Source organism: Chaetodon trifascialis, chromosome 23 (assembly GCF_039877785.1).
Source record: "Chaetodon trifascialis isolate fChaTrf1 chromosome 23, fChaTrf1.hap1, whole genome shotgun sequence".
NCBI lineage: Eukaryota > Metazoa > Chordata > Actinopteri > Chaetodontiformes > Chaetodontidae > Chaetodon > Chaetodon trifascialis.
Window position 1 is genome coordinate 6,709,412 of NC_092078.1, and position 15,106 is coordinate 6,724,517.

General features: G+C 45.9%; 2 protein-coding genes across 3 annotated transcripts; one reads left to right on the forward strand and one right to left on the reverse strand.

The window, feature by feature from the left end:
- The first annotated feature begins 281 nt into the window (after window positions 1–281).
- Window positions 282–5,245, forward strand: oxa1l (OXA1L mitochondrial inner membrane protein). Its single transcript, XM_070993340.1, has 11 exons — window positions 282–428; window positions 1,339–1,473; window positions 1,915–2,025; window positions 2,123–2,378; window positions 2,535–2,678; window positions 2,786–2,871; window positions 3,116–3,280; window positions 3,396–3,500; window positions 3,667–3,829; window positions 3,958–4,038; window positions 4,908–5,245. Exons 1-11 carry the CDS (start codon window positions 318–320, stop codon window positions 5,018–5,020), a joined length of 1,470 nt encoding a protein of 489 aa, XP_070849441.1. The 5' UTR covers window positions 282–317; the 3' UTR covers window positions 5,021–5,245.
- Window positions 5,246–5,249: 4 nt separating this feature from the next.
- On the reverse strand, window positions 5,250–14,876 carry slc7a7 (solute carrier family 7 member 7). 2 transcript variants are annotated; one of them, XM_070993338.1, is made up of 11 exons: window positions 14,652–14,876; window positions 13,984–14,030; window positions 12,216–12,860; window positions 9,309–9,434; window positions 9,040–9,184; window positions 7,467–7,590; window positions 6,908–7,011; window positions 6,676–6,772; window positions 6,400–6,549; window positions 6,105–6,288; window positions 5,250–5,932 (listed from the first exon to the last, which is right to left on the reverse strand). In XM_070993338.1, exons 3-11 carry the CDS (start codon window positions 12,706–12,708, stop codon window positions 5,862–5,864), a joined length of 1,494 nt encoding a protein of 497 aa, XP_070849439.1. In that variant the 5' UTR covers window positions 12,709–12,860; window positions 13,984–14,030; window positions 14,652–14,876; the 3' UTR covers window positions 5,250–5,861. The 2 variants fall into 2 exon arrangements, with proteins under 2 accessions (XP_070849439.1, XP_070849440.1); XM_070993339.1 differs by lacking the exon at window positions 13,984–14,030 and having other exon boundaries at window positions 14,652–14,858.
- Between the last annotated feature and the right edge of the window lie 230 nt (window positions 14,877–15,106).

A 15,106-nucleotide genomic window follows, 5' to 3' on the forward strand; every position in this document is an offset into this window, starting at 1 on the left:
TCTATGTGATTGATAAGCCTATTTTTTAAGCTTTTTGCTGTCTTTTGCAGTTTCTTTAAATTAAAAATTATGATTTTTCAGACTTAACAAGTAGCCTGCCTTCAACTTGTTTTAAAGTACAGTTCTCGAGTAAATGTACGTATTTCACTGCTGGTGTAGAGTATTTAGTGTGTCTAGAAGTTGCTTTTTATTTGAACAGAGTGACACTACACACTTGCCATAGTAAAGAAAAAACTGACGCTCAACAATGGTCAAGCTTGTTGTGAACGGCCATGAAGATTGACTCCTCGCACTTTCCGTAGAAGCCTTTTTCCAACATGGCTGCTATCAGGAGCGGGGTGACTCCGAGTTGCCTGGTGAGGTGTTTCCTGAGACAAACTGGAAAACCGAAACGAGGCAGCCATCCCCTCTCAGACGTTTGGAACCACGTAGGTCTTCTTTACAATTTCACACTTCATTTTTAAACCCTGCTTCTGAAACAAAGACGCAAGCAGCGACTTTCTCCGGCTAGCCGGCTAGCACCCTCAGTGCTCTTTTATGAGTGCATGCCTTCTGTTTGACTTTGACAGTAACAGCCTCTCCAGTGAACAGAGTCCTCCAAAGTTTAATATAACTGTCAAATCACCAGGTTTTTAAGCAACAACACGACCCTTGTAGCTAGAAGCAGTGAATTACGTGCTTAATAGCGACAGCATTTTCGCATTATTTTGGCATTATTTAACTAAGTGTGCGTACACCTGTGCGGCTCCACGGGCTAGCAGGGCTCTGTTAGCAGCTGCTAGCTTTGCACCGGCTAACGTAACCACAATATTTCTCCTGAAGTAAAGTTACTGGGGCTGATGCTCTGCCATTAGCTTAGCTGTGGCGTAAGGGTCAAAAGCTAAACTTGCTAACTTGTCGTTTAGTAAAACCTAGATGTTGTTTCCTGTAGAAATGATCCAGCTAAATGCCACTAGAGGTCACTGGGTTTCAGGCTAAACTTAAAACTCCTGCACACCTGGTTTATCTGAGGTGCAGGTCTCAATGTGCAGTTAAGTGGCACAGCTCAGATCATTTGATCATCTGCTAAAAGTTCACATCAGATCATATTATGTTGTTGTGAAGGAAGCACTGTCATATATATATTACCAATGTAATATATTGTAATAAGAGTCACATTTGCCTTGATGCTGAAACCTAAAGTTCAGTAAGTGTGGTAGTGTTGTCAGTAATGTAGGCAGGTGAAGTGGTGTACATCAAGTAATCATAGATCATTTGTGTTAAAAGTAGAAAATCAGAGTCCTCATATTTGATAAAGATCTAACCAAACCTGACTCTTTGCCTCTTGTTTACAAACAGCGCCTGCTCCAGAGGTCACATCTGCACACAGCGTTTGAGTGTCACAGTCCTGCCAGCAGGACTCTGCTGGGCCGCAGACAGCATGGGAAGTTCCTGTGGGTGAACGCCGTGGCGGTCAGACACAACAGCTCACAGGTGAGTCGGCGCGCAGGTGATCAGTCGGACGGCAAAGCAGCATCACTGAACAACTGTGGTCATCCTCGTCAGAGCTCAAGAGGGAAGAGTGAGAGCATTGTGTTTGGGCTCAGTGTGCAGAAAAGTACATTAAGACACCAGAAATCACAAATAGAAATGTTATGCTAATGCTGTAGGGTATATTTCAGACTGACAGCAGTTCTGGCCGATTTCCACCTGCTCTTGCATGTTTCAATTCATGTAGAAATTTCACTATTATCTTGTAAGTTGTTGTAATTTAAAGGTCAATCAGGAATTGATCAGACATTTCATAAATCTATGAAAGTGGACTGAATTGTTGTGGCCACAATGTGAGATCTCACAATGCACCAAATCTTTGCTAAAATATCAAAGTGAAGCCGAAGCGCTTGTTGATATTGATAAAAGTATTGATATTTCCAGATCCCACCTGAAGATGGAGGCCTTTCAGCTCCAGTGGTGGAAGCCTCTGGCCTTCCGGTCTCTCTGCCTGCTGACTCCACCCCCATCATCACACAACCAATCACTGACCAGGTAGCAGACACTACATCTGACAGTAGATTGTCCATCTGAGACCTCTCATGACCTTCTTCCTGGAATGATGCGATTCCATTTCCATTGATATTTTCAGATCCCAGAAACTGTTTCCATGGCGGCACCAGTAGCGAACAGCTCTGCTGACCCCACCCCTGTTTTAACGCAGCCGGTCATTGAGCAGGTGGCTGACACTGCACCAACTGCAGTGGAGGTCCTGCAGGCTGTGGCCACAGAACCCAGTTTAGCAGAGCTGGGATTGGCCCACCATACGCCGGTGGGGCTTGTCCAGAACTTGTTAGAGTTCATACACGTGGATCTTGGTTTGCCCTGGTGGGGGGCCATCGTCGTAGGTAAGCAGAGATAAAAATAATACATCATCATGTCAACACGCATGCCTTCACAGCAGCTTATATCAGTATCTGAGGGTGATGTTTTCTTGAGTCTTCAAACAATGCCGACTGTGTTCCCTCCTCTTCCTCTTTCTGTAAACCCTCGCCCTCCTGTAGGAACGGTGTTGGCTCGTTTGGCCGTGTTTCCGGTCATAGTGAAGGGCCAGAGGGAGGCAGCCAAGCTGAACAATGTCCTGCCTGAGATGACTAAACTCACTAACAGGATGAATGAGGCCAAACAGAGTGGAAACAAATTTGATTGTAAAAACCTTCTCTTCTTTTTTTCATTGCATCTGTCTGTTCGGTCACAGTGTTAGATTATGTCGTGCCTCATCAGCTGGTCATGAGCTGTTGTTTGCATGTTACAGTCGCCAAAGCCTACTCTGACCTGACCTTGTTCCAGAAGAAGCATGATGTAAATCCTCTGCGTGGATTCCTAGTTCCTCTGGTGCAGGTCAGTTTATCCGTTTATATGTATCGTACTGGTCAATGACGCCGTCACGTTATGTGCTCTGACCTAATCATCACTGAGTAACTTAAACATGTTTTACCAGTATCAGTAAACTTAATACAACATGGTTGCCTTTTATCATTTTCCTGTTTTCAGCTGAAAAAAGATATATTATTGCCGAAGTGTGTTCTAAGTTTTATAAGCTTGTTTTTCACACTTTATGTTACTTACCTCTCGGTTCCCGCAGACACCAGTCTTCATATCGTTCTTCATCGCACTGAGGAAGATGGCCTATCTGCCGGTGCCCAGTTTGCAGACAGGAGGCGCTCTCTGGTTTCTAGACCTGACGACATCGGATCCTTTTTACATCCTGCCTTTGGTCGTCACCGGAACCATGTTCTTCATCCTGGAGGTCAGAGCGTTATAGTAACTGTAAAGTAATACCAGCGCTGTTAACCAATCAGCATGTGATAGGAGGTGTTATGATCATGTTAGTGGCTTTCCTTTCTAAAAATCTTCTCTTTCAGCTGGGTGCAGAGTCTGGAATCGACAACCCCAACCTGCGAGCCATGAAGACAGTGTTCAGGATCATGCCCTTTGTCATCCTCCCCCTCACCATCAACTTCCCCACGGTCAGTCTGTCCTTCCTTTATTAGTTTTTGATTTATGGGTTTAACCTCCCATCACGTCATACTGAACAGGTGCCAGGAAATCCATCTTCAGCATCATAAACCTGCTGCAGCTGCAGGTTTTGCTTGTTCAGTCTCTAAAATCCTTTTCTTATCAAACAAACCTCAGGCGGTGTTTACCTACTGGCTGACCTCCAACTGCTTCTCCTTGGGTCAAGTCGCCCTGCTCAAACACCCCTTGATCAGAAAACGGTTGAGGATCCCGGAGAGGATCCAACATCCGTCCTCCGCCCTTCCACAGAGTGACGGCTTCATAGAAAGCGTGAAGAAGGGTCAGTGTTGAAGCGTACATCCAGTAGATCAGGACTTAAGGACATTTGCTGGGTTGGTTTTTAGCAGCATCCTCAAACTCTGGAGACTCAACTGCAACACTGATCGTTTCTGTCTTTGTCCACCTCAGGCTGGAAGAACGCTCAACTGGCCCAGCAGCTGCAAGAGAGGGAAAGAAGAATCAAAAATCACCTGGACCTCGCATCTAAAGGTCAGTCTCAGCAGGACTTCATCAGTATGGCTTTGTTTCAGCTGTGTGCCACAGAGAACTGGCTGGCTGCAATTGTTTCTAAATGATGATAATAAATGGAACCTGAACAGGTGGAAAAAACATGTTGGTATATGGGATTATGCAAACTATGTATTTAAAAGTACTCAGCAACTCCATGACTTAAGAAAAATGAAAAAAGTCTCTAATCTGTAGCTCTTATAAACTAATGTGCTGCTTATACAAAACGAAGGCCATTAAGAATCACTGACTGATGTCTTAAACACAACGTTTTAATAATGAGCGCTGTCTGCAATGAATTAGCACAGTGTCCTTTTGTGAGGTAAAATGGAGACCCCTTGTGGCCAGAGCCAGGTATTGCAATAAGGATGCCTGGAAAAATAGAGTGAGAGTGAAAAGAGTGAAAAAAATTCTTTATTTTCAAATCTTCCATGAAGTTATTATCTTTGGATTCTGGACGGTCGGATCAGACAAAATAAGATCTTTGAAGATTGTTCAAGAAATAAATTGGTCGATCAGTCGATAAGAAAAATAATTAGTTGTTAGCTGTTTTGGGGGCTGCTTTTCTATGTTTATGTTTATCTGCAAATAGACATTCAGTGCATTTCAACTATCAGATAAGACTGAAGAGTTTCTAATTCCCCATCTTTTGTGTGCCATGTAGAGCCCTCTCACCCTGTTAGCTTTGCTTCTGAAAGATACAGTACCGACTCATCCTGACAGCTAGATGGCGCCATTAGCACAATCGTCTGTGCCGTCACAGCTTTGACACAGAGTCCTGGAACTGTGAAGGTGTTTTTAGTTTATGGTTTAGTGCTAAATTTGCGTCATCGCTTTGTTCCTCTCTGCAGGTCCACTGAGGCAGACTTTTAACCACAATCCCCTCAAGCAGACCCCACCCAGCGCTGCAGCATCAGCTAAAAAGACTGCAAAGGAGAGGCCATGGAAGGACACAATTGGATAAATCAGATTGGCTGATAGGCTGAAGATTTAATCATTTATGTACATATTTATGGATGAACGCGAGGGCAGGGTACGAGAGGGTCGTTATTATGTATTATTCTAATTAAAATGTGAAATCTGCCTCAAAAACAACCACTTTGGTGTGTTTAGTGTTATTTTAGAGTACACAACACATGAATCCGCTTCCCCAGAAACATCCCTAGAGAAGAATAAAAGAAATACATCCATTTGTTGTCAACAAGTAATTTTATTATAAATACGTGTTTGCAGCTCAACTGTTTCAAACTCTTTTACTAAGATACTGCAGAGTTAATTTGTGTAAAAATAGCCCTTCACTTTACTCGCAACTGACAGTATAAAACTTTTAACCATTTACTCCACATTAGTGAATGTGGAAACACATTCTCATCTCCTTTACTGCTTGATTTCATGTGTGCAAATAATAATACCAAGGTTTCTATGGTCAGCAGTGCTTTTACTTACAAAGATCTCCTGTCCACAGTACAATCAAAAAGGTATTATATGCATGTGATTTCATGCAAAATACTTGTTTTGCCATATCAAATAATTCTCTACTAATACGGGCAGTTCTGTAATAGAAACAGGTGTTCTTCAGGAGTCCATTAAAATGAAATCTTGCCAACAAGCACCCGGGCGGCATCATTCACGCATTCATTAACATTATCACCGGGTGATGATTGACAGTTCAGAGAGCCGGGGGTCCAGCTCAAGCCCAAATGTTTCATCCACCGAGGCCTTGTGGGGGCTCCGTCCGGCCAGGATGAGTTCAGGTTCTACATTTGTGCGTCGTCAGCGTCCGTCAGGGCGTTAAAGGCGAACGTCTACTCTCCCTTGTTATCCATTTCAGTCAGGACAGAGAAGCACACCTTCTGAATCAGCACGCCGGATTTGGCTGAAAGAGGTGGAGACGGGAGAAAAGGTATTATGAGCCTGAATCCATCTGCAGTGATTAATTGATTAATGGATCCTTTTAAAGCACAGGTTTGGGAACCAGATCCAGGCTGTAAGACAACACTATAAGCTCCCAAACATGAACCAATGAGGGAATCCTGTGGCTCTCTTACCGATGATGCTCCGTATCCACAGTGGCCTCTTGTGGGCCGGGGTGTAGCAGCAGAGGAAGTAAACGGGCACTCCTGACAGGGCGATGCCGATGCCGATCAGGGAGTTGATGGTGTCGCTGTAGAGCGGCACCACCACCAGGAAGACGGTGAGGAGACAGAAAACGATGGGGTAGAAGAGGCTGAGCTAAGGGAGGAAGAGAGACGAGAGGTGAGATGATTAAAGGGAAGAGGGGATCTGAGGAGTATTTTTGAGCATTAGAACTCCATGCTCACAATCTGCTGCTGTAAAAGTTACCTTCAGTGGTCTCTTCCTGTCTGGCTGCTTCCAGCGTAGATACATTTGCCCCAGAATGGACAGACCAACAAAGAACCAGTAGCTGAAGCTGTAGTAGTTGATCAGCCTGAAGACGTCTTCTACACACAGGTATATGAGAGCCATGATGCCCTGCAGAGACACCCAACAAGTACCATGAGTCAGACTGCGGAATGAATGGAGGGTTCTCCTAAAGATGCATCACATAGATGAAGCCATTAGACAACAGGAGACAAAAGATGATGAGGGTTGACTGACGTTGAAGAGCAGGGCGGGGACGGGAGTGTAGCGGTGGACATGGATCATGCACAGGTAGTCGGGCAGGTGGCCCTCTCTGGAGCCCACGAAGAACAGCCTTTTCAAGACACAGAAATATGCAACAGAGCGGTGATGAGTGATGCCGATGGACGCGAGTGGCAACGAGTCAGCGGGTGCTCGTAACGCAGGGATGAAGTGACATAAAAAAAAATACTGAGGTGCGATCTCTCACCTGGAAGACGCCAGGATGGAGGCGTTGAGTCCTCCGAAGCAGGAGAGAGCCACCGCCAAGGGGATCGTCCAGTTCATTACACCAAATACTTGGTCGGCAAATGTCTGGAAAGAGAAGATTTAATGGTTGAGGCGCTGCACTTGACGAATCCATCCATCCATTTTCTATGCCGCTTTTCCCTTTCGGGGTTGCGGGGGGGCTGGAGCCTATCTCGGCTGTCAACGGGCGAGAGGCAGGGTACACCCTGGACCGGTCGCCAGCTGATCGCAGGGCACATACACACACCATTCACACTCACACTCACACCTAGGGGCAATTTAGAGTCATCAATTAACCTAATGAGCATGTTTTTGGTCTGTGGGAGGAAGCCGGAGTGCCCGGAGAGAACCCACGCATGCGCGGGAAGAACATGCAAACTTCACACAGAAAGGCCCGAGCTGGGAATCGAACCTGCGACCTTCTTGCTGTGAGGCACGCGCACTACCTGCTGCGGCACCGTGCAGCCCATCACTTGACGAATATGAAGCTGAAATCAGGTGATTTATTGAGGATCACTTACCACAGCCACAGCATCACTGTCTAAGATGGCGTTGATGGGGAGGATGGTGTAGTAGGCCACGTTGGTCAGGATGTAGATCACCGTCACTATGGGCATGGAAATGGCGATGGCCAGCGGCAGATTCCTGTAGTTCACACAAACGAACAGCGGGGGGAGGCAGAAGAGGTGAGATAAGGAGCGTGCGAGGAGCCTCTGGGTCAAGAGCACATGGACCTCGTGGGTGAGGGGAGGATGGGGATTGTGATGAGGTGGGGCTGTTTGTCACTTAATCTGCCTGGGAACTCTGGGAGAGGCTTGTGATCCAATCACATGCAGTCTTCAGTGGTGGAATGTAACTAAGTACATCTACTCAGGAACAGTACTTTGAGTACTTTTACTCCACAACATGTGGCGTTTTTCTGACTTTTTAGAGGTGTGTGTGTTCCTACATGTCAGCTATGCTCCAAACACATAATGACTTTATGGAGTATGATGCACTGCTGCAGATGAGCAGCATATAAATCAGTTCAAATAAACCCAGCTTTAATCATCTACAGCAACTAAATGCAACATACACATGAATGCAGCACTAATCAACGGAAAAAACACTGACAGGGAACATTTTACTGCACAAGAGTACTTTGACTTGTGATACTTTAAGTATATTTTGCTTATGGTACCTACAAAGTTTGACTTGAGCATGCAGTGTGTTATTAATACTTTTACTTGAGAACATCTTCCACCACCGGTAGTCGTGCTTCGTTTGATCATCGTGTCTCCCTGTGAATCACAGGAAGTCTTGAATTTACACCCACACGTACTCTCTATGTAGTTTGTCTGTCGCTTTTTCTGTCTGTACTGTTTACTACTCAGTGGTTTCCTCTTGACAGACAGTTCAGGAAGTCAGCGCCATGAGTGTTGATCAAATCATGCCAGAAGTGGGACAACCTGTATCCTGCAACCTTACATACATACCAGACAAAGATAGGACAGTGTTTGGAGCTCCAATATTTAAGTGTTTAACTTTGAATAGAATACATAACACGAGCACAAAGACGAATGTACGAGCCAGCACGTGTGATAAACCAGCATGAGGTAATTCTCAGTTACAGTGAGCTTGACCGAACAATGAGTTTCCCTCGGAAACTTTGCTTTTGACTCATCTATGTGTCGGCAGGGGATGCACATGATGGGGCGAGATCTGATTTAAGATACTGCTTCTCTGGTACGAATAATTTCCGGGGCTCTGACCTGCAACGGTACCGTAGTGCAAGAATGTGAAGGGACAGGTTTGCATCTCAAGCTCGACTGAGGGAAACCTATGAGTTGACCGAAGCAGCTTTGCTTGTTGTAGTCGTTCCTGCTGTTCATTCTGGCCATTAATGTGCTTCCTAATGTGCTTTCAGTGTGAGTGATGAAGGGGCAAGACTGTAACTTTGGATGATCCTCACTGGATTTGTACAAATTTTGGAAACATTCCTGAAGCCTCACAGTTCAGCCCCTGCCTTTTAGAAATGTCTCTTAACAAGCACTTTCATCTTCATCATGTTGCGCGCTGGAACAATAACAGAGAGACTCGACTTGATCTCCTCACCTCTCTGGGTTCTTGATCTCCTCTGTGACAAAGTTGAGGGTGTCCCATCCAGAGTAGGAGAACAGAGCCGAGTACAGAGCCAGAGCAATGTGTCCTGGATCCCGAGAGGAGCCGTCGAACAGGCCGTCAAAGTTCTGTGTGTGACCTGGAAAACACCCACATGATTAGTATTTCTACCCTAAGCTCATCATTTAAAGCATCTAAGTGTTGGCTTTGGTAATTCTGGAGGGTTTAAGATGAAAGGAAGGAGTTAGCAATGTCTTTCGCACCTTGTCCGATCTTCACCAGGCCGGTGATGATGACAGCGATGAGAGCGATGACTTTGGCGTAGGTGAAGAAGTCCTGGACCCTGGTGCCCCATTTGACATAGGCACAGTTCACAAAGGTCAGCAAACCTGAGGGGAAGCAACCAAAGCACACGCATAAGTAAGCGCATATCACTCATACACACACACACACACACAAAAAAAGAAATCCTGTAACAGTCTCAGCGGGTGACATTTGCTCTGTAAACTGAGTGTGTGCCAGCACATTTCCGTGTGAGAGCGCGGCCGATTTAAGGAAACGCTGCTGCTGACTCAAGCAGACTGGCCTGTTGTTTTTCAGACGAGGAAACAGCTGAGTGCAGCACATACAACCTCACGCACGCACTCTGCACACAGGTACCGTCATACGCATCTTAAAAGCTATAAAGGAGTGTTGTGCAACCACCGCTGGTCTCATGACCTCGTATATTCCTGCTCGAGGCTGGTGGTTTGTGACCCACAGCCCGTATGACTGCTAGTAAAAAGAGCTACTTTTTCCTCACTTGCCCTCCTTCTCTTTGAGCATCATTGACGTTCTTGGAAAACATGTTTTTGTCCTTCTCTCTGTGACTTATCTCTCTGGTTTCTTATCTGCACATGATCCCACCAGGCTCATAAAAACGAAGATAACAGCGAGCAGGATGTGTGCTCATTCTGAAAAATCGACTTGTTTGGGAGTAGCAGCGAGCTCCACATTAATTGCACCTCCCGTAATCCTATTGTTCATTATCTCACTCAAAAGATTAAAGCATTCCTTGTTGTGTAAATCTTCCTCATGGGTCTAAGAGCCTCATCAGCACTGATTAGACAAATTCACCTGCGAACCGGCTGAGTGGACACGTTTTATCTACAATAGCATCAAGTTCATTCAACGCGCTCCTGCTCGCAGACTGCACTTATCACTCCACACTGACCTCCACATCACCCAGAGGTTTGAAGAAGAGACCAAAACAGGATTACATCACCGCCCTCTCCTCCACGTCGACCACCGAGAGCGAGGGGACGAATCATAACACTATCGCCTTCCAGCACGTTGACAGGTAGAGGATCATAACAGGTCCGCTCCCAACGGGAAGCCCGGTCAAACACAACAAGACGCAACGTCCCGGACGGAGGCGACCAGCGATGAGCGATGGAGACGGAGGCTTTGCCACACAGAGGTGGAGGCGTGGTGTGTTGACAGTGAAAGGGTAGAAGGGTGGGAGGTGTGAGATCGGGTTTAGGAGGATGGCCGACTGGATGTGGAGGGCAAATATGGTCCAGATGTGAAGTGAAATGGAACTCATGCAGGTGGGAAGCTTCGACATCCAGAGCCGCAGATGTTGACGGTTAACAAGTGTCCAGTTTACGTGTTTTTGAGGTGGTCCTTAAAGATATGATGCAGACTCGTTCTCTCTTGGGTTACGGTGGTGTTTTCTTACTGTTGTCGGATACAAATTCAGATTTTTTAAATACTTTTTTTAAGGTTAAAGCTTTTGTTTCTGTCACATGACTCAGAAACTCACATTTTTACTGATTCTGCCACTTCATAATTCAGCTGCAAATGTCAGTCGTGTGAGATTTGTGAGCAGTAAATGAAGTAAAAAGGAAAAAAGCATATAAAATTGAAATATAAAAATCCAAAAATTATGAGAAAAGATAAAAGTTCTCAGTAGTTGTGAAATACTTTCAAGATCTTTGCTATTTTAGAGTATGACATATTAAGGCCAAGTTTCCACTCAATAAGTCAGAATTATTTAATACGAAACAACAGCAAAATCAGTCAAAAAACATGCCCATTAAAATCATAACTTGGCATTAATGGGCTTCCGTAGGACTGAACCAACTTTTGTGCACTTTCCTGAGAAGTTCTACCTCAAGCTGAAGAAAAATAGGACGAAAACATGAACTTTTAACAATAACAGTAGGACCAAAAGCTGATCCTAATCTCAACTACAGGAGGATAAAAACTGGGCCGCAGAGGGACGACAAATCAGGTCTGATGTCATTTCCAAGCAGGAAGTCTCCACAGAGTAAAAGTTTTTCTATAAGGCCTTGGCAGACAGGAAGTGTGCGTAGTTTGGTTTGAAGGCTGACTCCTGTGCTGAGCTGTCAGTAGCCTGTCAGCCTCTCAGGTCAGAGTGTCACTGCAGGAAGGACTTTAGCTCACAGCTATCAGCACTCGCAGCTCTCCACCTCCACCACAGCTTATCGGTGCATGGCAGGCGTGCGTTCATGCATGCATGCATGCACGCAGGTGGGTGGGTGGATGAATGAGTGATATATTATTGCAAACAGGTGCAATATGTGTATGTATTTTATCTTGACTATCAGGGCTCTCTGTCCGCCTTTCGGCTTGTTGTCCGGTTGCCTGAGCGTTGGTATTTCGACACCTCTAAAGCTGTGCTCGGTTGCCTTGGTGAGCGCTTTTGCGAATTTCCTGCGGCGATCTTGTTAGTTTGATTAATTCAGTTTGTCAGCTTTGCTCTTTCTCCGCGCCGTTGTGTTGTAGTTACCTCGGCAATCTGGGCGGCGTCCACATACAAAGTTTGCGTCTGCGTTTATGAATAGCTTCCCGCTGTCGCTGACTCAAAACCTCATGTGCGCGGATTTCTAAATCTGAGGTTGTGTAAAATGATCTTTTCCCCTTACTCTTCCTGATGGCCGCGCAGGTTTTCAGGGACGCTGAGTTCCTCTTTCGTCAGACATCAGCTGGGCTTTGGTTTTCACTTCTCTAGTCTAAAAAAACTCACGTGCTTTCTTCTATATGGGAACCTAACTGTGGCCATGACAGACTATATCATTCACTTATTGACTCATCTTTCTGCTGTCCTCAATCTCTAAATGTCACACTCAGACACACACACAGACACACTCCAGACGTGTACTTACATATGCAAGCAGCAGCCAGCAGCCTGTTGGCCAGGTATGGAGCTATACAGGTGGGGAAGATGGGCTGCATCATGTAGTTGGAGAACGTGATGGCTATGACGGCCTGGCTGGTCGGCTCGATGATCAACAGCGACGTCCATAGTCGAATGAAGGCCAGAAAACCCCCGAAGGCCTCCAGGATGTAGGCGTAGGAAGCCCCTGACTTGGTGATGGTGGTCCCCAGCTCGGCGTAGCACAGGGCCCCGAACACGGAGAAAATCCCCCCGATGGTCCACACCACCAGAGAGAGGCCGTAGGAGGCGCTGTGCATGAGGACGCCCTTAGGTGAGACGAAGATCCCTGAGCCGATCATGTTCCCCACGATCAGGCAGACCCCGTTCACGAGGGAGATCTCCTTCTTCAGCTTCATGGACTCCTCCGAGCCTTCAGACTTCAGCGATGGGGTGCTGCCATTGGGCGCCTCTTCTGTCGGGGCAGGGCTGTAGGATGCCATTGTTCGTGTTTTGCTGGCTTGTTTATTAATTAAGAAAGTTTTTAAAATGTTTCCTGAACAAGATTTCAGTCACAAACGGAGAGTTTTTCGCCTTGATGAGCGACTGACGACTTCAACTTTTCCCCCAGTTATCTCTGATCATCTCCTGCCATCTGTGGAGGAAACACACACGGTCATATCGGGGATGCTGTTACCATGGAGACTGATGTGTCTCAGGATGCATCCTGCACATACTTGTTTCAGTCCTGTCCAAATCTAGTCAAACAAAAACATATTTACATGCCACTGGCACTGATGTGAGAACAAACATGCAAAAAAAAAAAAATCACAAAATACCACACCAGCATACACGCTGTCAGATTCGAGGGCAGTTTCGTGGATTGGAGAGCCATTAGGCCGCACCGCAAATAGCCTTTTAAGGTTGAGTGTATTGACAGAGAGACAGCGAGGGGGAGAGGAGCAAACATGCCACATGCCTGAAAACACCTGAATCCACCTACACGCAAAGCAGGTGTCAGCAAGGCGGCTGGTCACGTGTTTTCCAAAGTTCATCATCATGGCATAGTTTGATGAAGAGACAGGCACGTATTGGGCAGCATGTTCGTTCACCTTTCTGTTTGACTGCCTTCAATGAGCTGATGTCAGTCTGCGGTAACAGGGTCACACTAGCCACTGTCTAATGATCAAACGTAGGAATGGGCTGCCTTAAATTCAACTAATTGTAAATGGAGTTTTGAATTGCAGCGATTTTACCTTAAGTGTGCTGAAATGACATTTGTTTTCAATTCCAAAAATAAAATTTTTGGGTGGTTTAAAGGGCGAAAGACCTCCAACTTTTCATTGAAAAGTGAAAGTCTAGATTTGACTCCTGTTTCAAGGTGATTTCAAATATGTCTCCCTTCTTTTGGGGAGTGTCTTAAAGTTAAAAACCTTCCAATTCAAGCTTCAATCCAGTTGACTTTTCACCTTCAAATCAGCAAAAATGTCTTCAGGATTGTGAGAGCACTTCTTGACGAGCAGAGCTGGACAGATTGATGAAACAACAAAGAACAGTGACTCCGAGTGTAGGAAAACGGAGCGTGGAAACACAGAGGAACCTCTGAGCCGGAGATTTAGATAGAAAGAACAATGAGGTGCATACGTGCGAAAATTGATCCCAAGATAGTGGACAGAAGACACTAAGTGAGTAATTCAGACCGAGAGATACAGATATAGAGCCCGGCAGAGAAAATATCATCAAAGTAAGTGAGATAAGATGATAAGCAGAATTCATACCTTGAGGCAGCAGATCAGCAGCAACACGTGGCCTCATGAAGGAGTGACTACAAAGAGAGGAAGACAGTACACTGAGTCCTCCTGCATGTGACCAGACGGCGTGCCGCTGACTGACACTGAGAGGTGAGGCTCTTACAGCAAAGAGAGTGCAAGGTCCAGAAGCTGCTGATAAGTAGTCCTTCATGAGTTACCCAAGGTCACATCCTGGATCGAGAAAATCCTCTCAACTCAAGCGTACAGTGAAGTGATTCAGCTCTTTTTTTTAAAGGGATTTCTAAAGCACTGACCACTGAGGCTAACGTTTTATTAACGCCAGTCTCTTCTGTGTTTGAAAAAGTAGGAGGAATCACCTGGTTGCAGGATGTGTGGCTCCTACCTGCAACAGCTTCTTTTCATTTGTGAGGGCTTCCCTTTGAAATAAGCCTGAGGAAGCCTCTTCTAGCCATGTTGCACTCACTTGATCTGATTTCCTGGATGCAGGTTCACATTAAAGGCAAACGCGCAATCACATGCCAGGTTAATAAATGATACTCAAGCTTAAGCCTGTGTTGTAAACTTTACTGTCACTGCCTTGTATGAGTGGTACACCTACACGCGTGATCAGGAAGCGCCTTGTCCAATAGGTGCAGTAAAGCCGGGCTGGAAGCAGCTGCTCTGAGGAGACTCACCTTCTCCAGACGCGCTTCAGCTCCTCTCGGGTGTCCTGAGTGATCCCAAACGATGCGCGATGTCAGGTTGTGTTCACCTCTCCTCGCCAGCTCACCCTAACATCGTTCTTCCTCTAACAACCAATAAGAAGCGTCTTCGTGCGTCTCCCTCCTGCGTCTTCGCGCCGCTGCGCTCTTGTTTTTGGCTGCGCTCTGCGCTCTTCCTCCTCTGCTGATGTTGTACTTGTGGCTTTTATGCGCCTCGGCTCTCCAGCGCTTCACTTCCAAGGAAACGAGTCAGACGGGGGGAGGGATGGAGGGGAGGGAGCTTAATTGCCTCGCATTGTGTTCCATGAGTGAGTTTCACAGTGGAATTATATGGTTTTAATTAAATTATCGCGCACATCATCAGTGGCGTAAAGGAACTGAAGAGTTACCGGTCGTCCTTTGATAAATGTTAGTCAGATTACTCAGTT